The sequence below is a fragment of the Narcine bancroftii genome, chromosome 3 (genome assembly GCF_036971445.1).
Source record: "Narcine bancroftii isolate sNarBan1 chromosome 3, sNarBan1.hap1, whole genome shotgun sequence".
Classification (NCBI taxonomy): domain Eukaryota; kingdom Metazoa; phylum Chordata; class Chondrichthyes; order Torpediniformes; family Narcinidae; genus Narcine; species Narcine bancroftii.
This window is the reverse complement of record NC_091471.1, coordinates 322,919,746-322,943,976: the sequence shown is the minus strand read 5'-3', so window position 1 is coordinate 322,943,976 and position 24,231 is coordinate 322,919,746. Positions and strand designations below refer to the sequence as shown.

The 24,231-nt window shown below is 45.7% G+C and overlaps 1 protein-coding gene across 7 annotated transcripts in view; it reads right to left on the bottom strand.

The window, feature by feature from the left end:
- LOC138759100 (fas-binding factor 1 homolog) overlaps positions 1–24,231 on the bottom strand; it is a 155,363-nt gene that overhangs the window by 50,162 nt on the left and 80,970 nt on the right. For all 7 annotated transcript variants that reach the window (XM_069929008.1, XM_069929006.1, XM_069929005.1 and 4 more), the window contains 3 exons: positions 16,694–16,861; positions 15,684–15,784; positions 7,955–8,161 (listed from right to left, as the gene is read on the bottom strand). In XM_069929008.1, the coding sequence (XP_069785109.1) occupies positions 7,955–8,161; positions 15,684–15,784; positions 16,694–16,861 (476 nt within the window). The remainder of the gene's footprint in view (positions 1–7,954; positions 8,162–15,683; positions 15,785–16,693; positions 16,862–24,231) is intronic.

Sequence of the window (24,231 nt, the reverse complement as noted above, 5' to 3'; positions counted from 1 at the left end):
TTACTAATTTTAAAATAGAATCCCACATAATATCCAAAATTGAAAGCTGAAGATTTTTGGACAAACATGGACTCTGTAGCCGTTGCTGTGAAGCTGCCACCTTTCTGGACAGCTGAGCCTGAACTGTGCTGAAGCACAATTTCAACTTCCAAAGTTGAATTGGACACCACTCGTTATTACCATCTCATCAGTGCCCTGGACCAGGCTAAGTGGGTCGGCGATTTCCTACAGATCCACCACGTACCAGCAAGTATGATGCTTTAAAGGCACTTTTATTACATGTATATGGTATGTCTCGTAGGGAAAGGGCAGCCAAATTATTACACCTTGATTGGTTGGGAGACCGCATCCCTTCAGAACTAATGGATGAAATGCTGTTCCTGGCAGCTGCCCAAAGGCCCATTTTAGAGCTAATGCCAGATGATATTAGGCTTTTGTTATCCAAGTGTTCATTTGAAAACCAAAGGGCTATAGTGTTGGAGACATTCAATGGCTGGCTAAAAAGCACAGCGAAGAAAGACATCTGGACAACCAATTCCACTGATATTGACCCTGTGTCACACTAGTGCTCTTAGCACATCAATTACTACAAACAGGCAACAACTAGCAGCCTGTGGACTCCTTGTCTATGTGCCTTCCACCCTGTCCATTTGCAGGAAACCCCGTGACAGATTATATTGTATTTTACATTGTACATAGATATGTTTTAAAGGAGATAAATTGTGCCAGTTTTTTTTTTAAGGGTAGGTCACATACAAACACCTTCAAAACAGAGCTCATTTAAAATACTGGAGCTCTGCTCAAGCCAGATAGGCCGGCTCCGAGTGCCTTTGCAGAAGCTTTGGGGAGTGCCCAGCGGACTTCATTAATGGATTGTTGTTTTGGAAAGCAACAGATGAAAGAAATTGGAAGAGTAGGTTCGGAGCTGCAGCTGTCTGAGTGCAGTTGGCTGTTCTAAGGGGGTTGTGTGGTTTTGCAAGTAGAGGTTGTTCTCTTTGAGATAAAGAGTTCAGTTCTACAGTTCAGCAGCAGCAGCTGGGACTGGAACAGAACAAGCTTGCAAGCTTGTGGAAAAACCCCATTTTGAAGACAGGTTATGAGTGCTTAGTTCAGCCTGGTCAAAGCCCTTGTGGTCCATACAAGAGAAGAGAACTGGTTGCCTAATGTTTCACTTGAAATAAGTGAAACAAAAAGGAACTCTGTGGTGACCTGAAAGAAAGAGGTTATCATCTGGAAAACCCTGATGGGGAAAGTTTCTTTGGCAAGACACTGACATAGCTGATTAGAAGGAATCAGTTTGTGTCCAGCAAACAACAAATTTCTCTCTCAAAACCCACAAGAACCTTAGAGTGGTAACCATTTACTTTTCAAACACCAAAACCTGGTGAACTTCATAAATGTTAAATTCTGTGCACAGTATAAGAATTGCCTGCAACCAGTGAACTTGGAGGAGTTAGAAGTGAGATTGGACTATGAATCAAATAAATTTTCTAAACCTACTTACACATTACATACATGTGCACTTAGAATTAGAAGGGGGTTAAGTAAGTTAATAGTAATAAGTTAAAGTTTGATCCTGTTTTCATGTTTAAAGATAATTAAAAGCAACTTTTGTTTAAGTAAATATTTGGTGAATTTCTGTTGCTGGTGGATTTTGGGGACCTCTGGGCTCATAACAACACCCAGGCCAACCGCCAGTAAGGGCTGCGAGAAACCTGTAAGCCTACTGTAGGTATGGGACCAGAGGTCCCAGTGAAAAATTCTGGTGGACACAGGTTCAGAAGTTAGTGTATTTCCACCCACCATCCTACCCCGGACCTGCAACTACGAGCAGTTAACAGTTCCAACATTCCAACCTTTAGCACCAGGAAGATGAATGTCAAGTTTGAGGATCATCTCTTTACTTGGCCATTTATTATAGCTGCAGTATTCTGACCTTTGCTTGGTGCAGATTTTCTTTGGGCTCATTCATTCTTCGGTGACTTAAAAAAGCGTTGGCTAATAGATGGAACTACTTTTCAGAATATTCCTCTGGCAGATGCCTGTACCCTTGCTCTGTGCCTTCAAATATTGAGTAGATCAGTAGATGAATTCTCCAAGCTGTTGGAAGATTTCTCTGGAATTACTACTCTACAATTTTCTGCATTCACTGCAAAGCCCGGTGTTACTCATCGCTTTTGTACTAAGGGCCCTCTTAAGCATGAGAAAGCATGTTGCTTGCCTCCAGAGAAGCTGCGCTTAGCTAAGGAAGACTTTGTCAATATGGAGAAACTAGGCACAATTCATAGGTCCAATAGTGCGGGGCATCTCCATTACACATGGTCCTGAAACTCAATGGAGGTTGGTAACCTTATGAAGATTGCAGGCAGCTTAATGGTGCTACCATCCCAGATCATTATCCGATACCTCATATTCAGGATTTCTCGGCTAATTTGCATGGAGCGAAGATCTTCTCCACAATAGACGGTGAGTGACTATCAACAAGTACCAGTAGAGCCAGAAGTCATTTCAAAAACAGCTCCGAGTGGATTACTATTACCTCGATTTACCTCAACGATATTTTAGTGGCCAGTGGAACTAAGGAAGAACATTTGGACTGACCATGAATCTGGATAAATGGATTTTTGGACAAGAAATTATTTTTTCCTGTGGCATAGGATTACTCAGGAAGGCGTGACCCCACTGCCATCCAAAGTTGAGGCCTTTAGCAAGTACTATAGTTAAAACCCTGCAGGAATTCTTGGGAATTATAAATTTTTACCCAGTTTCTTCCGAGAGCAGTTGATATCATGAAGTCTCTTTTGGATTTACTGTCCGGAAACACCAGAACCATCCATTGGACTAAAGAGGAAAACAATACCTTCTTGAAGATGAAAATTTGCTGACTCATGCCACTATGCTCATCTACCCAGTTTTAAATGCAGCCACCACCCTTTCTACTGATGCTTCAGGCCTGGCCATAGGAAGTGCACTTCATCAATACGTCAATGGGCATGGAAACAGTTAGTATTCTATAGCCGTCATCTTTGTGAAGCAGAAAAGAAATACAGTGCTTTTGATAAAGAACTTTTGGCCATTTACTTGTCAATTCAACGCTTCCTTTATTTTTTTGGAAGGCAGAGTATTTACTGTGTACGCCGACCACAAGCCCTTAACATTTGCATTTTCCAAGGTTGCAGAGCCCTGGTCAGCTCGACAACAATGGCAATTATCATTCATTTCAGAATTCACCACAGAAATACTACATATTTCCAGAAAAGACAATGTAGTAGCTGATGCACTTCCCCGCTCCACTCCAGTTGAGGTTTCGTCTGTAGATCAAGGTACTGATGACACAACTTTGGTCGCGGCCCTAGAACATGACCATGAGACGAATGTTTATTGGATTACTATTACAAACCTGCACGGTGTCGAAGGCTTTGGTGAGGTCAACAAAGGTGATGTAGAGTCCTTTGTTTTGTTCTCTGCACTTTTCTTGGAGCTGTCTGAGGGCAAAGACCATGTCAGTGGTTCCTCTGTTTGCGCGAAAGCCGCACTGTGATTCTGGGAGAATATTCTCGGCGACACTAGGTATTATTCTATTTAGTAGAATCCTAGCGAAGATTTTGCCTGCAATGGAGAGCAACGTGATTCCCCTGTAGTTTGAGCAGTCTGATTTCTCGCCTTTGTTTTTGTACAGGGTGATGATGGTGGCATCACGAAGATCCTGAGGCAGTTTACCTTGGTCCCAACAAAGCTTGAAAAACTCATGCAGTTTGGCATGCAGAGTTTTGCCGCCAGCCTTCCAGACTTCTGGGGGGATTCCATCCATACCTGCTGCTTTGCCACTTTTCAGTTGTTCGATTGCCTTATATGTCTCATCCAGGGTGGGAACCTCATCCAGCTCTAGCCTTAGGGGCTGTTGAGGGAGCTGGAGCAGGGCGGAAGCTTGGACTGAGCGGTTGGCACTGAAAAGAGATTGGAAGTGTTCTGACCATCGGTTGAGGATGGAGATCTTGTCGCTGAGGAGGACTTTGCCGTCTGAGCTGCGCAGCGGGCTTTGGACTTGGGGTGAGGGGCCGTACACAGCCTTTAGAGCCTCGTAGAAACCCCTGAAGTCGCCAATGTCCGCGCTGAGCTGTGTTCGTTTGGCGAGGCTAGTCCACCACTCATTTTGGATCTCCCGGAGTTTGCGCTGAAGATGGCTGCATGCGCGACGGAAGGCTTGTTTCTTCTCTGGACAGGACGGCTTTGTAAGGTGAGCCTGGTGGGCAGCTCGCTTCTTTGCCAGCAGCTCCTGGATTTCCTGGCTGTTTTCGTCAAACCAGTCCTTGTTTTTCCTGGAGGAGAAGCCCAGTACCTCTTCAGTGGATTTCAGTATGGTAGTCTTCAACTGATCCCAGAGGGTTTCAGGGGACGGGTCCGTGAGGCGGGTTGCAACGTCGAGCTTTGCTTTGAGGTTTGCCTGGAAGTTTCCTCTCGCTTCGTCTGACTGCAGGTTTCCAACATTGAACCTCTTTCTGGGGGCTTTATTGTTCCTGGGCTTTGGCTTGAAGTGAAGGTTGAGCTTGCAGCGAACCAGCCTTCGACACCGTGAGCAGGAAAGGGCTTTGGCAAATACTAGAGCGCATCGGATGTCCCCCAAAGTTCCTCAATATGATTATCCAACTGCACGAAAACCAACAAGGTCGGGTCAGATACAGCAATGAGCTCTCTGAACCCTTCTCCATTAACAATGGCGTGAAGCAAGGCTGTGTTCTCGCACCAACCCTCTTTTCAATCTTCTTCAGCATGATGCTGAACCAAGCCATGAAAGACCCCAACAATGAAGACGCTGTTTACATCCGGTACCGCACGGATGGCAGTCTCTTCAATCTGAGGCGCCTGCAAGCTCACACCAAGACACAAGAGAAACTTGTCCGTGAACTACTCTTTGCAGATGATGCCGCTTTAGTTGCCCATTCAGAGCCAGCTCTTCAGCGCTTGACGTCCTGCTTTGCGGAAACTGCCAAAATGTTTGGCCTGGAAGTCAGCCTGAAGAAAACTGAGGTCCTCCATCAGCCAGCTCCCCACCATGACTACCAGCGCCCCCACATCTCCATCGGGCACACAAAACTCAAAACGGTCAACCAGTTTACCATCTCGGCTGCACCATTTCATCAGATGCAAGGATCGACAATGAGATAGACAACAGACTCGCCAAGGCAAATAGCGCCTTTGGAAGACTACACAAAAGAGTCTGGAAAAACAACCAACTGAAAAACCTCACAAAGATAAGCGTATACAGAGCCGTTGTCATACCCACACTCCTGTTCGGCTCCGAATCATGGGTCCTCTACCGGCACCACCTACGGCTCCTAGAACGCTTCCACCAGCGTTGTCTCCGCTCCATCCTCAACATCCATTGGAGCGCTTACACCCCTAACGTCGAAGTACTCGAGATGGCAGAGGTCGACAGCATCGAGTCCACGCTGCTGAAGATCCAGCTGCGCTGGATGGGTCACGTCTCCAGAATGGAGGACCATCGCCTTCCCAAGATCCTGTTATATGGCGAGCTCTCCACTGGCCACCGTGACAGAGGTGCACCAAAGAAAAGGTACAAGGACTGCCTAAAGAAATCTCTTGGTGCCTGCCACATTGACCACCGCCAGTGGGCTGATAACGCCTCAAACCGTGCATCTTGGCGCCTCACAGTTTGGCGGGCAGCAACCTCCTTTGAAGAAGACCGCAGAGCCCACCTCACTGACAAAAGGCAAAGGAGGAAAAACCCAACACCCAACCCCAACCAACCAATTTTCCCTTGCAACCGCTGCAATCGTGTCTGCCTGTCCCGCATCGGACTTGTCAGCCACAAACGAGCCTGCAGCTGACGTGGACTTTTTACCCCCTCCATAAATCTTCGTCAAGACAAGCCAAAGAAGACAAACCTGCAAATGAAAGATGTCCAGTTTGGAGTTAATGGCAAACTACTCCTCTGTGATACATCAACGGGACACCCATGCCCAGTAGTTCCGGTATCATAGAAACGTATTCAAATCTGTGCATGGTCTCTCACATCCATCGATAATGGTTTCAGACAGGTTCATGTGGCACACTCTTAAAAAAGACGTTTCACAAATGGCGAGATCCTGCATTGCCTGCCAGAAAGCAAAAATTCAATGACATACTAAGGCATCACTGCAGTCCTTCCCAGCTGTTACTCATCATTTTGCTCATGTCTCTGTGGACATCATTGGTCCATTTCCTGTTTCAAGAGGATTCCATTATCTTTTTACAGTAATAGACAGGTTTACGCGGTGGCCCGAGGCCGTGCCTGTGGTAGATGCTACTACAGACACTTGTGCTTTGGCCTTCCTCAGTTCCTGGGTGTCTCATTTTGGCTTACTTCAGATAGAGGACCACAATTTACTTCCTCGCTGTGGACAGCATAGTCTTGCTTCCATGGTACAACAATACGAATGCCTATCATCCCCAGACCAATGGAATATTGGAAGGATTTCATCGATATCTCAAGTTAGATGGCCCGAACTGGGCTGATGAGCTGCCCTGTGTATATCTGGGCATTAGAACATCTCCAAAAGAGGACCTCCAAGCTTCATCTGCGGAGCTCATGTACAGCACACCATTGGTGGTTCCAGGGGAGTTCGTCCCCTACCATTCCAACTCCAGTGATGATCCTAAGGAAGTGTTGAGAAGGCGAAGGGAGACCGTAGGAAAATTGACCCCTATTCCACCATCTTCACATGGAGAACACTTCTTTTCTGCCTGAAGACCTAAAAAACTGCGAATATGTCTTCGCCCAAATGGAAACACTTGGTCAACCTTTACAGACGCCCTATGAAGGACCTTATAGAACTAGGTCAACTTGTATTTTGGACATGAGAGGGAAGCCACAGTCTTTCACTATTGACAGGCTTAAACCAGCTCATGTGGACAATTCTTCACCAATGCAGCAGCCAACAGTCTGTCACAGAGGTTGACAACCTAAAAGACAGACAAACCTTTCTGCTGGTTCTGGGGGGGGGTGAGGGGGGGCGGGTAATGGCACTACAGTGGCACTACAACTCCCAGGAGGCATCGAATTGGCCACGTGATGTCAGTGCATGATGACGTTAGCAAGTGTCGAGCACGTGATTCTGGATTTTAAAAGGTTGTCAGAAGATGAAGAGTAAAACATCTTGTGTGGTTATTTCGTCGTGTCCACTGCGATTCCAGTGTCCACACCATTCTCTTTACGAATTTCTGAAATAATTCGCTTAGCAGTGAAGCCTTCCACTGATTAGCTCATAACTTTCTTGTTTTATCACTGAAGACGTAGAATTGAAGTTTACTCTGCAAAAGTTGAGTTTGAATAGGATAAGTAAAAAGTAAATCATACTTAGGTTTAAGTTTGGCCTTTTATTTATGAAGCTCAGGTTTCAAAATCACAGCATACTGTTGGTTTATTAGTTTCAACTGATTGGCCAATTCCTCTCTCTCCAAATTAGCTCCCTTTTTAACACTAGCCATAAAAGGAGGTTACCTTTTGAAAAAAATGAATGGAAATTTACTGTTTTTAAAAACAGCACAGTTACAAGCCATTCTGCCTCATGAGCCCAAACTGCATGAAGGGTGGGAGGAAACCGGAGCACTCGGAGGAAGCCCATACAGACACGGGGAGAACATACAAGGTCCTTACAGTCAGCACCAGATTTGCTGTAATAACATTGTAAAAACTGTTTTTAAGCCAAACAATTTCTACCAGTGTTCCCTACTGGTGAGCCCCTGGATCATAGCCCTCTAGACCACGCCCATCCATAAGAAATCACAGGCAGCAAAACCTTACACATGAAGAATGCACAGCCAAGAATCAATGACTTCTGGAAATGGACGAGAAAATTCCTGGTGAAAGGTATAATTCAGAGAGCTTTATTTGTTAAGAATAGCAATTGGACCTGTTTTGGACATAGCCTATCCTTAAATACATTTCTCTCACCATTGTAGTTCCCTGAGATGCTCCTTCTCCTTAGCTTTCTCTTCTTCAAACTCAGTGAGCTTACGCTGGTGCCGTGCAACCAGCTCCGATCTCTCTCGATCCAGGTACTGTTGACGGGCCACATGCTGCTCTACGAGTTCTCGATTCTCATCCTGAAGTCTGGTCAGCTGCTGCTGGTAGGATAACTCAATCACCTTCAAGCGATTCCTGGAAGATAGGGAAACAAGAGAGAATAGTGATGCTTTGTATGAGAGGATGCACTGGAGAGAACAGGAAGGAATATATTCCACCTTGTAATATCTTGGATTCTTGGTAACAGGAAGGTGATACAACAGTCACATGCTGAATGATGACAGTTGTAAAAGTGTGCATGGATACAAGATGAGGAAAGGATCAGGCTTCCTGATAGATTCTTCTCAGCCGGACAGGATAATGTCAAGTGTCAGTTCTGCAAAATCTTTTCTTCTTAAATACCAATGTTCAATCAGAGCAGGATGTTGTGGGGAGTTTCAAATAGAGTGGGCCAGCTTTTATTTCAGCATTACCAAAATCTGGGGCAATCCAACTTCCCACATGTATAAAAAGGTATCCTTAATTTATCACTGCCAAATGCATACATTTTCTTTTGTCAATGTTCCAAGATGAAGATTCTACAATATTTAGGTATGCATTACATCCTAGTACATCTCAAAGGTGAATGTAGAGGTACTTTAACTTGATAACCCATGCAAAAGCTACCCTGGGAGTATTTAATGGGACGGTGCAGAGGAAACTTTCTGTATTTAATCAAGGCTTTGTAGCAGGCTGCACTGATCCGCAAGTGAACCGGGTCACAGAGGTGCAGACTCGCACACGGTTGACATCACAAAGGGGAGGGCACGCAAAGGATCATTGGGGTTGTGCTGATAAGCTCTCGGAGAGTTCTAGTAAAGTCAGTTGGTTGGTTCAACTTATTCACAGCTTCTGTGTGTTTTTTTTTTCGTTCGCTGCACAGCACACCAACCACGGTGGTGATCCTGACAGTCCAAAATGGCATTTTGGACCCCATGATGAATGACACAAGCGCACAGAACACAGTCTCGCTGAAGCTGCTGACCTTTTGGACCTCACAGCCGCTAGTCTGGTTCAAACAAGCTGAAGCCCAGTTTTGGGTCAGGCAGATCACCACAGACTCCACAAGATATTACTACGTGGTCAGTTCACTCGAACAGGAGACTGCCAAACAAATCATCAACTTCATACATCAGCAGCCAGTCACCGACAGGCATGAGGCAATTAAGGTGCTCCTTATCTACACCTTAGGTCTTTTCCCACATGGATGGCCTGGGCAACCACACACCATCCGTCCTTATGAATGATATGCTGTCATTAATGGACGAGGCCCTGCTTACTGTTCAAGCAGATATTTTTTGAACAGATACCGAAAGACATCTGCCTACTCCTCGCAGACGACGACTTCAGCGACTCATTCAGGTCAGCAGCCTGTGCAGATGACAGGGTGTCAATTGACCTAGTTGCTGAGTCATGCCCAGCGACTCATTTCTCTCCAACTCCACAGAGGAGGCCAGCAACAGCTGCAACAGGTGGAAACCCAAACTTGGAGTGGTGGTGTTTCTACCATCAAAAATGGGGTTCTGGAGCCCACCATTATCATCCACTTTGTTCCCATCCAGGAAATGCCAGGGCTGGCCAGCCATTGAGACAGCCTCCTTTATTTATGGGACCAGTTGAGGCCATTCATAAGTTTGCCAAGCTTGGGGTTTGTTGGGATGCTCAACTTCTCCCATCGATTTCTGCCATTAGCTGCCAGGATCATGCGACCTCTTTTCAAGCTGCTGTCTGGTCAGAGCAAAGAACTCAGCTGGGAAGCGGAATCTTTGGCACCTTTTGACCAGGCCAATGCGCTGGCCAACACCACCCTTCTAGTGCATCAGTGCGTTGATGTTCCCACCGCTCTTACAGTTGACACATCTGACATGGCTGTCGGCAGCGTCCTGGAGCAGCTGATTGATGGACATTGGAGACCAGTCGCTTCCTTCAGCAGACACCTGTGGTCCCCAGAGCAGAATTACAGTGGGTTCGACAGGGATTTGATAGCACTCTACCTCTACACTATTTCGGCTATTTCTCAAAGGATGGGATTTCACTGTCTTCACCGATCACATGCCTCTCTCTTTTACCTTCACCAAGGTGTCGGACCCATGGTTGGCAAGGAAGCAGCTCTCTTATATCTCAGAGTACTTGACAGCTATCAACCACATTTTCTTGTGGCTGAAGCTCTGTCCCATACATTTGTCCTGTCTGTGCACTCCGTGTCCCCTGGAATCAACAAGAAAGCGCTGTGACAAGTTTATTATATTCTGCATTATATATAAATGTCCTTAAAAGACATAGATTGTGGGGGGTTTAGTGTGTAGGTCATTTCACAAACAGAGAAACACTTCACAAAAGACATCTCATTTAAAATGCAAGAGCTATACATAAGGGGAAACCATGTTCATGATGACTTAACAGAAAATTTGAAGAATGCCAAAGGAGACTTCACAAGTAGGTGTTAATTGGACTGATGCTGTGGAGCAAATTGACTACAGGTACACGAGCCTTTATCAGGACATCTAAAATCCGGAAAGCTCCAAAATCCAGCAAGTGGGGACCAGCGCTCGGGGGAGGTGACCGAGGGACCTGCGGTCGGGGGAGGCAGCTGGATGGCCGAGGGACCTGTGGTCGGGGGAGGCGGCCAGACGGCCAAGGGACCTGCGGCCAGGTGAGGCGGCCAAGGGACCGGCAATTGGGGGAGACGGCCAAGGGACCGTGGTTGGGGGAGGCAGCTGGGCAGCCGAGGGACCAGTTGTTGGGGAAGGCGGCCGGGCGAGACGGCCGAGGGACCGGCAGTCGGGGAGGAGGCCGGGCGACTGGAAGGAGGTGGGGGTGGATGCGGCAGCACAATTCGGGTGGGCTTTCCGAAATCCGGAAAAATCCGAAATTCGGAACATACTGTCCCCCAAGGGTTCCAGATAAAGGACCTGTATGGTCTTTAAACCTACAGATGGCCAGGCTCAAGCTGATTCCAGAGCCAGCCATCTGTCTGGTTGCAATTTGTTGTTCTAAGAGGGGTCGTGTGGTTTGCAAACAGAGAGAGGGAAAAAAACAAACAGGATTTTTCTTTTTTTTTTAAAAGTGAGGGAGAGAACTGAGTTTCTGCAGTGGCTTTTGGAGGCTGCAGCATGGGAAGCTGACAACTTGTTGAAACCCCATTTTGAAGGCGGGTTGTGAGTTCTGAGTTGAAAACCCTTGTAGTCCTTACAAAAGGAAATGACTGGCTCGAGTGTTTCTCCTGAAATAAAGGAAACAAATGCTTGTCTATGGGCACCCGCTGACAATTGCGAGAGAGTTTGTGTCAAAGACTTCACAAGAAGGTGGGCACCATGGCATCCATCCCAACCTCACACCATGGTCCAGTACCATCCTACATCCTGAAGGATCTCAAAGACTGCAAATATGTCTTCATAAGGAGAGATGCGTACCGGACACCCCTTCAGCGCCCATACAAGTGTCCATACAAGGTGCTACGACACAACAGGACTATGTGTCTTTAAGTCATTGAGAATAGGTAGGAAACATTCATGGTCAACCGCCTCAAAAAGGCACACCTTAACTTCAACCAACTAATGACTGTTCCAGCCCTGCAGCAGAGGTTGGCCTCCCAAATGTATGAACTTTTTACAAACTGTGGACTTGGCACCTCCAAACACTGGTTCTTTGGTGGGGTGGGGGGAGGGGGTTCATGTCACAGGCTGCACTGATCCACAAGCGAACAGGGTCACAGAAGTCCAGATTCGCTCTGGGCTGACATCACAGTGTTCCTGGTGGGGGCACAAAAAGAATCATGGGAGTGGTGCTGATAAGCTCTCAGAGAGTTCCAGTAAAGTCAATTGGTTGGTTCAATTCCCTCACAGCTTCTGTGTATTTTTTTTATTTTGTTCGCTGCACAGCGCACTGACCACAGCTTTTAAAATTAATGTTCTTGTTTTGAAATCAATTTGTGGCCTAGCCCCTCACTATCTCTGCAATGTCATTCAGTCTTACAACTTTCCAAACACTCTGTAGTGAAGTAGTGAACAGGATTCAACAATGGCTGGATGGGAGAAGCCAGATGGGATGATTGCTTCTCAGACTGGAGGCCTATAACGAGTGGTGTGTCTCAGAGATTGGTGCTGGAACCATTTTTGTTTCTCAATGATCTGGATGATAATGTGGTAAATTGGATCAGCAAGTTTGAAGATGGCACTAAGATCGGAGACACTGTGGACAGAAAAGAAGGTTTTCAAAGCTTGCAGAAAGATATGAACCAGTTGGTAAAATGGGCTGAAAAATGGCAGATGGAATTTAATGCTGACAAATGTGAGGTGTTGCATTTTGGAAGGACAAACCAAGAAAGGATGTACACGGTAAATGGTCGGGCTCTGAGGAATGCGGTAGAACAGAGGGATCTGGGAACACAGACACATATTCCCTGAAAGTGGTGTCGCAGGTGGACAGGGTTGTAAAGAGAGCTTTTGGCATATTGGCCTTCATAAATCAAAATACTAAGTACAGAATTTGGGAAGTTGTGCTAAAGTTGTATAAGATGTTGATAAGGCCAAATGTGGAGTATTGTGTGCAGTTTTGATCACCTAACTACAGGAAAGATATCAGTAAGATAGAAAGAGTGCAAAGATTTACTATAATGTTGCCTAGGTTTCAGGAACTGAGTTACAGGGAAAGGTTAAACAGGTTCGGACTTTATTCCCTAGAGTGTAGAAGAGTGAGGGGAGATTAGATAAAGGTATTTAAAATTATGAGGGTTGGAGATAGAGTAAATGTGGATAGGCTTTTTCCATTGAAGGTAGATGAGATATGATTCGGACCCATGATTCCTGTGGGCTCCGAATTATTCGGCTCCAAATCATGGGTCCTCTACCGGCATCACCTACGGCTCCTAGAATGCTTCCATCAGTGCTGTCTCCTCTCCATCCTCAACATTCATTGGAATGACTTCATCACCAACATCAAAGTACTCGAGCTGGCAGAGTCCACAAGCATCGAATCCATACTGCTGAAGACCCAACTGCGCTGGGTGGGTCACGTCTCCAGAATGGAGGACCATTGCCTTCCCAAGATCGTGTTAGATGGCGAGCTCTCCACTGGCCACCGAGACAGAGGTGCACCAAAGAAGAGGTACAAGGACTGCCTAAAGAAATCTCTTGGTGCCTGCCACATTGACCACCACCAGTGTGCTGATCTCGCCTCCAATCGTGCATCTTGGCGCCTCACAATTCAGCGGGCAGCAACCTCCTTTGAAGAAGACCGCAAAGCCCACCTCACTGACAAAAGACAAAGAAGGAAAAACCCAACACCAACCAACCAATTTTCCCTTGCAACCGCTGCAACCGTGCCTGGCCTGTCCCGCATCGGACTTGCCAGCCACCAACGAGCCTGCAGCAGACGTGGACATACCCCTCCATAAATCTTCGTCCACGAAGCCAAGCCAAAGAAAGAAAGAAGATGAGATATAAACCAGAGGACATAGGTTAAGGGTGAAAGGGGAAAAATTTAGGGGAAACATGAGGGGAAACTTATTCCCACAGAGAGTGGTGGGAGTGTGGAGCGAGCTTTCAGCTGAAGTGGTAAATGTGGGCTCAATTTTAATATTTAAGAAGAATTTGGACTGGTACATGAATGGGAGAGATTTGGAGGGCTATGGACTGGGTGTAGGTCAGTGGGACCAGGCAAAAAAAATGGTTTGGCACAGACTAGAGAGACCAAGGTGGCCTGTTTCTGTGCTGTAATGTTCTATGGTCCTATAGTTCTCCCCTAAGCTTATATCTACTGCACATCTTTTATTTGAATCCTTCTCTAATAGGAGGGTTCTGTTGTGAATTCTCTTCTCTAAACTCGAACACTCTACATCCTTCAAGATGTTTCTCAGTTTAATCTTGTGAACCATGCCATGGCAAGAGAGAGGGGAGACCAGTGGTTTGAATTGCATTATTTCAATGCAAGGGATTAAACAGGTAAGAATGACAAGGACATGGATTGGCTAAGAGACTCATCGGACCAGATGAGACAGGATTTCTCCAGACAACGGTACATATAAACACGAAAGACACAGAACATAATCACATATATACATAGATATAATATAAAACAAGTATACTGTTTATGCATTTTGGAATAGTTAACATGGGGTTTCATTTATAGAGAGCTAAGGTTATAGGATGCTGATCAGCAATCTCACAATGCACACAAAGAAGCAATTTCCCAGCCAGGAGGTCAGGATTTTAATGCTCCTTCCTGATTATAGTAGGTCAAAGATACTGTGTAATGGATGGTAGGAGTCCTCGACAATTCTTTGAGTGTCGTCTAAGCAATGCCCAGAATGATTGTCGTCAACAGAGGAGAGGGAGAGGGATCTTCTCGGCCATTTTAATGATCCTCTGTATTGACTTGTAGTCTCGTGCTTTGCAGCTACAAGAATCGTGCAGTGATGCAGCCAGGCAGGTCACTCTCAATTGTGCCATATTATCCTAATATTATACCTATAACGTAAACATGGCAGAGAGAAGGGCAAGACTGGCAGCTCCATGTTCCAGCATACGAATGCTAAAGGTGTGAGGGAAGACATAATTACAGCAGTTAGAAAGGATATTCTTGGGGAATCATCCAGTGAGGCTATATGGATAGAACTTTGAAACAAGATGGTGTGATCACTTTGATGGGGCTGCATTATAGGGCTCCCAATTGTCTACAGGAATTGGAGGAACAAGTGTGTACAGAAATTGTAGCTAAAGATAAAGTACTGGGAGAATGTGACTGGAGTACCAATACAGCAAAGGGGTCGGAAAGATTGGAATTTGTTAAGTGTGTCTCAAGAAAGTATCCTCAATCAATATATTGAGGGCCGTAGCAGAGAAGGCACAACACTGTATCTCCTCTTTTGAAACAAGATAGGGCAAGTGACTGAAGTATCAATGGAGGAACCCTTTGGAATCTGTTCATTTTTAAATTAGTGATGAAGAAAGATAGGACTGGTCCAGTGAGGCTAGGCTGATTTTGGAGACATTCGGAGAAAACATGCAGAGATTGATTGGGAGAGGATGTTTGCAAGTAAGGACATGGCTGGAAAGTGAGGGGCTTCTAAAAATGAGATAGCAAAGTTCTGTGACAATGTAAATAGTAGGATGCTAATGAGAGAACAGAGACCAACGAATAGGGGTGGATCATTCTGTGAAAGGTGTGACTCAGGTGAACAGGGTGATGAAGAAAACATTTGGCATGTTTGCCCTTCATTGGGCAAGTTACTATATACAGTAAAATATAGTAAAACCTGTTATTGAGAATTCTAGCAACCAGCAAAAAAAATCAAGGAAAATAAATAGGTAAAAAAATACGCATTTAAAATTGGTGCGCCTTGCCGTTAGTTCACCAATCCACACCACACACAATCTCAAGCAACCAGAAAAATTCACTTATACGGCATCTATCAATCCCCATAGGTGCTGGGTACCAGGGCTTTTACTTTGCCAATTTTGAAAACCAAGATGATTTAAACTGGGTTTCCTCAATGGGACTCTCTACATTCCTCCTAAAGATTCAATTCTCACAGTAGATGGAGAATTCTAACCAAGGCCTGACAAAAAGCAGGACTTTGCATTGTAAAGCTTTGCCTACCCCCCCTATTCATCTTCACCTGTGTGCATCTTCTATCAGCTCCAGATCATCTTTATATTGCTGCTGCAGACTCTCCATTAGAATCTTTTGTTGTTCTCGCTCCAGCTCCAACTTTCTCACCTTGTGGAGGTAAAAACAGAAATTAATGCATGACAATCCTTAGTTTAAGTTTATGAAAACTGAAATATAATCAGTGAATCATCTAAACAATGAAATAGTTCTTCCTATCTCTATATGAATGATTTAGGTCTGTTTCTTTTCTGGTGACACTGGAGTACATTACAGTGGTTTTCAATTTGCAACAGGTATCATCTGATCTGGCCAGATTCTATACAGAAGCTGGGCAAATATCCTCACCTGATTTCTTCTCAGATGTCAGGATGAGTTTTGTTAAAACAGAAGTCACAACGTGTACACGCAAATTAATGGAAAATGCTTTGTTCAAGGGATGAAAACATTGTAATGCACATCTTTTCATTAACATCTCACTCAAAAACTTAAGTTATAGGGATAGGTTGGATAGGCTGGCTCTTTATTTCATTAAGCAAAGGAGGCTGGTGATTTTATAGAAGTCTATAAAATCATGAGGGGTATGGACAATGTGAATGCTCATTGTCTTTCTTGCAGGGTAGGTGATTCTGAACTAAAGGGTACTGGTTTCACATGAAAGGAGAGAGATTTAAGAGGAACTCAGAGGGTAGTCCATACCTAGAATGAACTGCCAGAGGAAGTAATAGAAGCAGGCACAATTATATTGTTGAAAATATATTTGGAGAGGTTTCTGGGTAGTAAGGGCCTGGAGTGAATAGGGACCATGTGCAGGCAAATGGGACTAGTCTTGAATGCAAATATGGTCAGTGAGGATGAGTTGGGATGAGGATAACTATGTATGACCCGATGACTTTGCCCATTTCTTTCCTTTTACAATTTACAATTTCCTTTTTATCATCCGTGAAATTTACAGTTTTTTCTGAACCGCACATTCCCAGGAATGTTTGTGAATAATGAAGATCTGAAACACTCCCACACCTTACTCTCCAGTTCAATGATTTTAATCTCAGCAGCCTGAAGGGTTGCCTGCTGCTCAGCCTTGGTGCTCTTCAGTTTGTTCTGCATGGTTGTCAGGGTGTTCTCCAGTTCCACAGCATTCAGCACATCCACAGTTGGACTTTGTCTCTCAGATTTAGACTGAAGTCGCTGATAAACACAAAAAAAGACATTGATCGACATGTTGAAATAATGGTGTTTAAATAATACTAAACCAGCCTTCCCTTTCCCATACCAGATATCCTTAAAACTTGCATCCTCCAAACCGAATGCATGTATTTGTTGAATTATTGACAGCTTTCCAGCCTCATTACCCGGGAAGTCAAGTTGCTGAATATATTTAAGGAGATAGATGAATTTCTAGAAACATGAGGCTTAAGGGGATTGGGAAGAGCACAAGAATGTGAAATGGATCAACACAATCAGTAATGAACAGCAGAGCAGCCTTGAAGGGTTAAATGGCCACTCTTGCTCCTGTTTTGAGTTATTCTGTTTTTAGCCCATTTTACATTTCTGATATTAATTTATCCAAACACTACAAGCGGTTTTCAACTGCCTGGTTATTTACTTGATTCAAACAAGAAAGTATGCAGATGCTGTGGTTGTGCAATACACCAATGTGCTGATATACTCAGCAGTCATGCAGCATCCACAAGAAGTAAAGGGGACCTGCGCCCATTCATCAGGCAGGGACCGGAATAAAAAGGTTGGGAAGAGAGGAGGAGGAGAGGAGCACAGGCATACAGGTGAGAGGGTAGGAGAAAAAAAAAGTTGAGAACAGATATGGGGAGAGAGTAGCTCTCTGAATGGAGAAGGGAAGAAGTTGAAAGTGGGAAGAAAGGAGGGATAGGGAAAGAGAATGGGGGAGGGGAAATTGGAGGTCAGTTAATGCCATCTTCTTGGAGAATGCCCAGACAAAATACAAGGTGCTGCTCCTTCAATTTGTGATCATCTCCAACAGAGAGAGAGAGGAAAAGGAGATTGAGTCAGAGGGAAAGAGAGACTGAGGGAGAGGGTAAGCGAGAAACAGCAGAGGGAAACGGTAAGCGAGAAACAGCAGAGGGAAAGACAGAATGGGAGGAAGAGGTGGATCACATTAACGATCGACTGGATAATTGTCTGAAGAGGATGCGCAAAATCATTGAGGACCCCTTCCACCCTGCACACATCGTTCAGCTGCTCCCATCAGGGAAGAGATACAGAAGCACCAGAAAGCTGAGGAAAAGCTTCTTCCCACAGGCGATGAGAATGCTGAACGGCCAAAGGAACTGCTCACACTAACCATCCCAGACTCTTATTCATACAAAACAAAATATATTTATTTGTATAGATGAAATACTGGTCCTGTATGTCTGTATGTGAGTTATGTCTGGTTGCATGTCTGCGTGTTTTACACCGAGGACCAGAGAACCCTGTTAAGTCAGGTTGTACTTGTACAATCAGATGGCAATAAACTGACGGCAACTTTTCCACATCTACTCTGTCCAGGCCTTTCAACATTCAAAATGCTTCTGTGAGGTCCCCACCTCATTCTTCTAACTCCGAGAAGTAGAGTGCAAGAGCCGTCAAAAGTTCCTCATGTGCTAATTCCTTCATTTCAAGAATCAATCTGTGAATCTTCTCTGAACCCATTCCAATGCCAGCACATTCTTTCTGAAATAAGGAGCCAAAACTGTACCGTGTCCTCCAAATGAGTTCTCACCAGTGCCTGATAGAGTCTTGACATCACATCCTTGCTCTTGTATACTATTCCTCTTGAAATGAAAGCTAATATTGCATTCACTTTCTTCACTACTGACTCAACCTAGAGGTCAACCTTTAAGGTATCCTGCACAAGGACTCCCAAGTCCCTTTGCAACTTGGAAGTTGAATTTTCACCCATCCAAATAATAGTTTTCCCTTTAATTCCTTCGACCGCACTTTCCAACATTGGGTTTCATTTGCCACTTCTTTGCCCGTTCTCCTAATCTCTCCATGTCTCTCTGTTTCCACATCACTATCTGCCCCTCCACCTCTCTTTGTATCATCTGCAAACTTGGCCACAAAGCCATTTATTCTACATTGACATACAACGTAAAAATAAGTGGCCCCCAACACCGATCCCTGCGGAACACCACTAGCAACCAACAGAGGATCCCTTTGTTCCCACTCTGTTTTCTGCCGACTAGCCAATGCTCTACCCATGCTAGTATCCTCCCTATAATTCATGGGCTCTCATCATGTGTGGCATCTTGTCAAAGGCCTTTGAAAGTCCAAATACACAACATCCACTGCATCTCCTTTGACTCACCTGCTTTAGTTTCCTCAAGAGAAATGCCGTAGGTTTGACAGGCAACATTTTCCATTAAGGAAACTCTGCTGACTTTGGCCTATCTTATCATGGACTTCCAGGTACTCATCCTTGACAATCAACCATTGATGTTAGGCAAACAGGTCTAGTTCCTTTAAATTTAAACATACAGCATGGTAACAGGCCCTTCCGGCCCATGGGCCCATGCAACCCAATTACATTCAATTGATCAAGAACCCCCACAAGTTTTGAAGGTTTGGAGGAGACAGGAGTGCCCTGAGGAAACCCACAGACAGATGGAGAATGTACAAACTCCTTACAGACAGCACCAGATTCAAACCCTGGTTGCTACTGTTTGGAGGCCTATATAAAACTTCCATCAGAGTCTATTTATCCTTACAATTTCTTAATTCTACCCACAGGGATTCTATATCTGATCCAATGTCTCCTCTCTCCAAAGTGTCCTTCTGATACACTGTTTATGCACCAATATTTAGTTCCCAATTGAGGTCTTCTTTCAGCCACAACTCAGTTAACCAAAATGTCATATCTGCCAATTTCCAGCTAAGCTACTGGATTATCAACCTTATTTCTTATACAGGTACACGACCCTTTATCCGACTTAAAATCCGGAAAGCTCCAAAATCCGGTAAATGGGGAGAGAGGCGGCCAGCGCTTGGGGGAGGCAGCTGGGCGGCTGGTGCTTGGGGGAGGCCGCCGCGGGACCGACGCTTGGGGGAGGCAGCCAAGGGACTGGCACTTGGGGCAGACGGCCAGGCGATTGGAAGGGGGTGAGGGTGGATATGGCAGCACAATTCGGATGGGCTTTCCGAAATCCGGAAAAATCCGAAATTCGGAACACACTGTTCCCCAAGGGTTCCAGATAAAGGATCGTGTACCTGTACTGCTGGTATTTAAATACAGCGTTGTATTCAGGAGGATGAGAGAGGAACTGGTCAAAGTAGATTGGAAGGGGGCACGAGCAGAGCAGCAATGGATGGAGTTTCTACGAGAAATGGGGAAGGTGCAGGATACAGACAAAAAATAAGGAAACCTTCTAATGGAAAAATGTCACATCTGTGGCCGACAAAAGATGTCAAAGCCAACATGAAAACAAGCAAGGAAACAATAATTAGTTGGAAGATTTTAAAAAGTTACAGAAGGTAACCAAAAAAAACTGGAGGGAAAAGTTGAAAGTAGGCAAGAACTATCTAAAGCATAAAAGAGGTGAAAGTAGATATACGCCCACCAAAAGTAACACCAGTAAAATAATAATGGGAGATAGCAGAGGAACTAAATGAGTGTTTTTAATTTGGAAGCCACTAGCAGTGTGTCAGATGTCGAAGGGTATCAGGGAAGGGAAATGAGAGTGGTTACTATTTCATGGAGGATGGTGTTCAGACAGCTGAATGGAGTATGGGGTGGATAAGTCTCTCAGACCAGATGGATTGCACCCAGGTCCTGAAAGAGGTAGCGGTAGAGATTGTGGAGGCTTTGATAATAATTTTTCAGGAATCAATAGAATCTGGCAAGGCTGGATAAGGAAGACGAGATGGATGTTGTGTATTTGGATTTTCAGAAGGTATTTGACCAGGTGCCGCACATGAGGCTACTTAACAAGAGCCCATGATATTAAAGGAAAAACACTGGTGTGGGTAGATCATTGGCTGATTGACAAGAAGCAGGGTTAGAAGACAAGGATCATATTCTGATTGGCTGCCAGTTGCTGGTGGTGTCCAGAGGGGTCGGTGTTGGGGCCACTTCTTTTGTGTATTAATGATTTAGATTATGGAATGAATGGGTTTGTGGCCGGGGGATCTGGAGGAAGGGAGGTAGAGAGGTATGGAAAGAGAGAGACTGAGGAAAGGGGTTAATGGAAATTGAGAAAGTTGATATTAATGCATCTGGAAGCTGTCAGGACAGTTGTTCTACCAATTTGCCACCACCTAGCCATAGACTTGTAGGGTTCAAAACAGGGTGTAGAATTAAAATGGTCGGCCACTCGGAGGTCTCTGCTATTCCAGTGGACAAAATAAAAGTGCTCAGTGAAATGATCTCCCAGTCTCTCTGACATAGTGGAGGCCACAGTGGATGTAGTTGGTGACCCCCCCTCCCCCCCCCCCACCGCAGATTCACGTTGCTTCCCCTGAAAGGACTGTTTGGGGCCCTGACTGATGGTGTGGGTGTCTGCGGTCGCTAGGTTGGGCACCGAGGTGACGATTAGTGGGATGAGCGGACGAGGGAGTGACCGCCCGTGGAGAGGGGAAAAGATACGTCTTGTGTTGGAGGGAGAGAGGGAAGAGAAAAAAAAAAGAATGGGTTTATGGCCAAGTTTGCAGATGATACGAAAGTCGGTGGAGGAGTGGGTAGTGTAGAGGAAACAGGTGCTGCAGAAGGACTCGGACAAATTAAGAGAATGGATAGAAAAGCGGCAAATGAAATACAATGTTGGAAAGTTCACTTTGATAGAAAAAAATAAATGCCAGACCTTTTTAAATGGGAAGAAAATTGAAAATACCCTGATGCAAAGGGACCTGGGAGTCCTCATGCAGGATAGCCTGAAGGTAAACTTGCAGGTTGAGATGTTGGTGAAGAAGGCAAATGCAAAGTTGGCGTTCATTTCAAGAGAAATTGAGCAGGGATGTGATTTGAGTCTCTATAAGATACTGGTGAGTCCTCATTAGGAGTATTGTGAGCATTTTTAAGCTCCTCATTTAAGAAAAGATGAGCTGACATTTGAGAGGATTCAAAGGAGGTTTACAAGGATGATTCTGGGAATAAAAGGATTATCACATGAGGAGCTGTGAATTTAGGAGAATGAGGGATTCTCACTGAAACATGCTGAAAGTCAGGGACAGAATAGATGCAGAAAAGTTGTTTTCCATGGTTAGAGAGTCTATGACAAGAGGGCACAACTTTGGGACTGAAGGGAGAACAGAGATCCGGAGGAATTTCTTCACATCTCTGTCCTAAATGGACGTCCTTCAATCTGTGGAATTTTTGCCACAGATGGTTGTGAAGGCCAGGTCATTGGTTGCATTTAAGACAGAGATTGATAGGTTCTTGATTAACATCAAAGGTTATGGGGAGAAGGCCAGGCAGTGAAGCTGAGTGGGGAAATGGATCAGCTCATGATTGAATGGCAGGGCAGACTTGATGGGCTGAATAGCCTATTTCTACTACTATATCTTATGGTCTGGTCTTATCACCCTTTTCAATTTTATTTCCAAAGTATCCTAAGTTAAATCCTAAATCTTATGCTTGCAATTTTGCCAAATTGACTGCCTATCCTTCCTGATGATCTCCTATACAGTGTATCAATTTGTGTATCTTCTGCCCTATATACTGCCATCTCATTCTGGTTCCCATCCCCCTGCCAAACTCGTTTAAACCCTCCCCAACAACTCTAGCAAAACTGCCTGCCAGGATATTGGTCCCTCTCCAGTTCAGATGCAGCCCGTCCTTTTTGTACAGTTCACATCTTCCTCAGAAGACATCCTAATGATCCACAAATCAGAAGCCTTGCTCTCTGCACCAACTCTTCAGCCACGCATTCATCTGCCACAACTTCCTATTCCTAGCCTCTCTGGTGCATGGTACAGACAGTGAACCAAAGATGAACACCCTTGAGGTTCTGCTTTTTAACCTCTTTCCTAACTCTCTACATTGCCTCTTCAGGATCTCTTCCCTTTTCCTATCTCTGTCACTGGTACCACGTAAACCAATGTGGACCATGACATCTGGCTGCTCACCCTCCTACTTGAGAATGCTGTGGACAATCTGAGATGTCCCTGAGCCGGAGACCTGGAAGGGAACATACCTTCCAAAAGTCTCGATCTTGCCCACAGAACCACCTATTTGTTCCCCTAATTGTTGAATCTCCCATTTCCTTTCCTCCACCTTATCCTTCTGAACCAATGTGTCAAACTCTGTACCAGAGATATGACCACGAAGACGTGTCCCAGGTAGACAGCAGGAGTCAGGGAGAGGAGGGAGGGGCAGAGAGTGGGAGGGGGAGGGGAGGGGCAGAGAGCAGGAGGGGGAGGGGAGGGGCAGAGAGCGGGAGGGGGAGGGGAAGGGGGAGAGGCTGGGGAAGGGAAGAGGCCAGGAAGCTGGCTATCTTATTCACATAGAAGAAAATCTGGGTTGATGAATCCTTTTACCCAGCAAGCTAGCTTCCCGAAGCAAAAGAGGTGGGACGTGTAGTACATTCCTGCCTAACACTACTTATGTTGGATAAAAGCTAGCTAAGTTCAGACCACCCCCCCCCCCCCCCCCCAATCTGCCTTCAACACGTTCATACAGGTAGAAGAAATGTTCAAAAGGCAGATAATATCTGGCTTGAATCCTCTGTGTAAATGGTGTAAGTGAGAGGGGAGACACAGAAAGGGGAGAGACAGAAGGCCTTTTTGGACTGCAAAGCTGCAATATCTTCATAGACATGACCTGTCTGGGAAGCTGTTTTGTGTGTTCACACTGAGCACAAAAAAGCTAGCTTCATTAGATATTTCACACTGTTAGCCGACTTCCCGAACCAAAGGAGGTGGGACATTTAATGCATCAATGTCGGCATCAACTGTGACGCAAAACATGCATGCGCAGAAGTGTCACTGCTGTGCACTCAAAATAAATTTGAATTTCCCGCACTTTCATTATGGGCTGAAGACATCATCACAACATCATCACCCCTTCCCAATTCGACCTGGCAAGACGCTATGCTCCACTACTGGCAGAACCCCTTTTGAAGGATCGAAGACGGATGAGTTTGGATTGTCCCCCAAATCCGCCTTTGATTATTTTTTTACACAGAGCTCAAAGTCAAAGAAAATCCAGCTTTAAAAGGGAGGGGGGAAGTAGGAGGGGAGGAGGCAGGAGGGGAGGCGGGGGGGGAGGCAGGGGGGGGAGGCAGGGGGGGAGGCAGGGGGGGGAGGCAGGGGGGGGAGGCAGGGGGGGAGGCAGGGGGGGGAGGCAGGGGGGGAGGCAGGGGGGGGAGGCAGGGGGGGAGGCAGGGGGGGAGGCAGGGGGGAAGGCAGGGGGGGAGGCAGGGGGGGAGGCAGGGGGGGGAGGCAGGGGGGGAGGCAGGGGGGGAGGCAGGGGGGGAGGCAGGGGGGGAGGCAGGGGGGAGGCAGGGGGGAGGCAGGGGGGGAGGCAGGGGGGGAGGCAGGGGGGGAGGCAGGGGGGGAGGCAGGGGGGGAGGCAGGGGGGGAGGCAGGGGGGGAGGCAGGGGGGG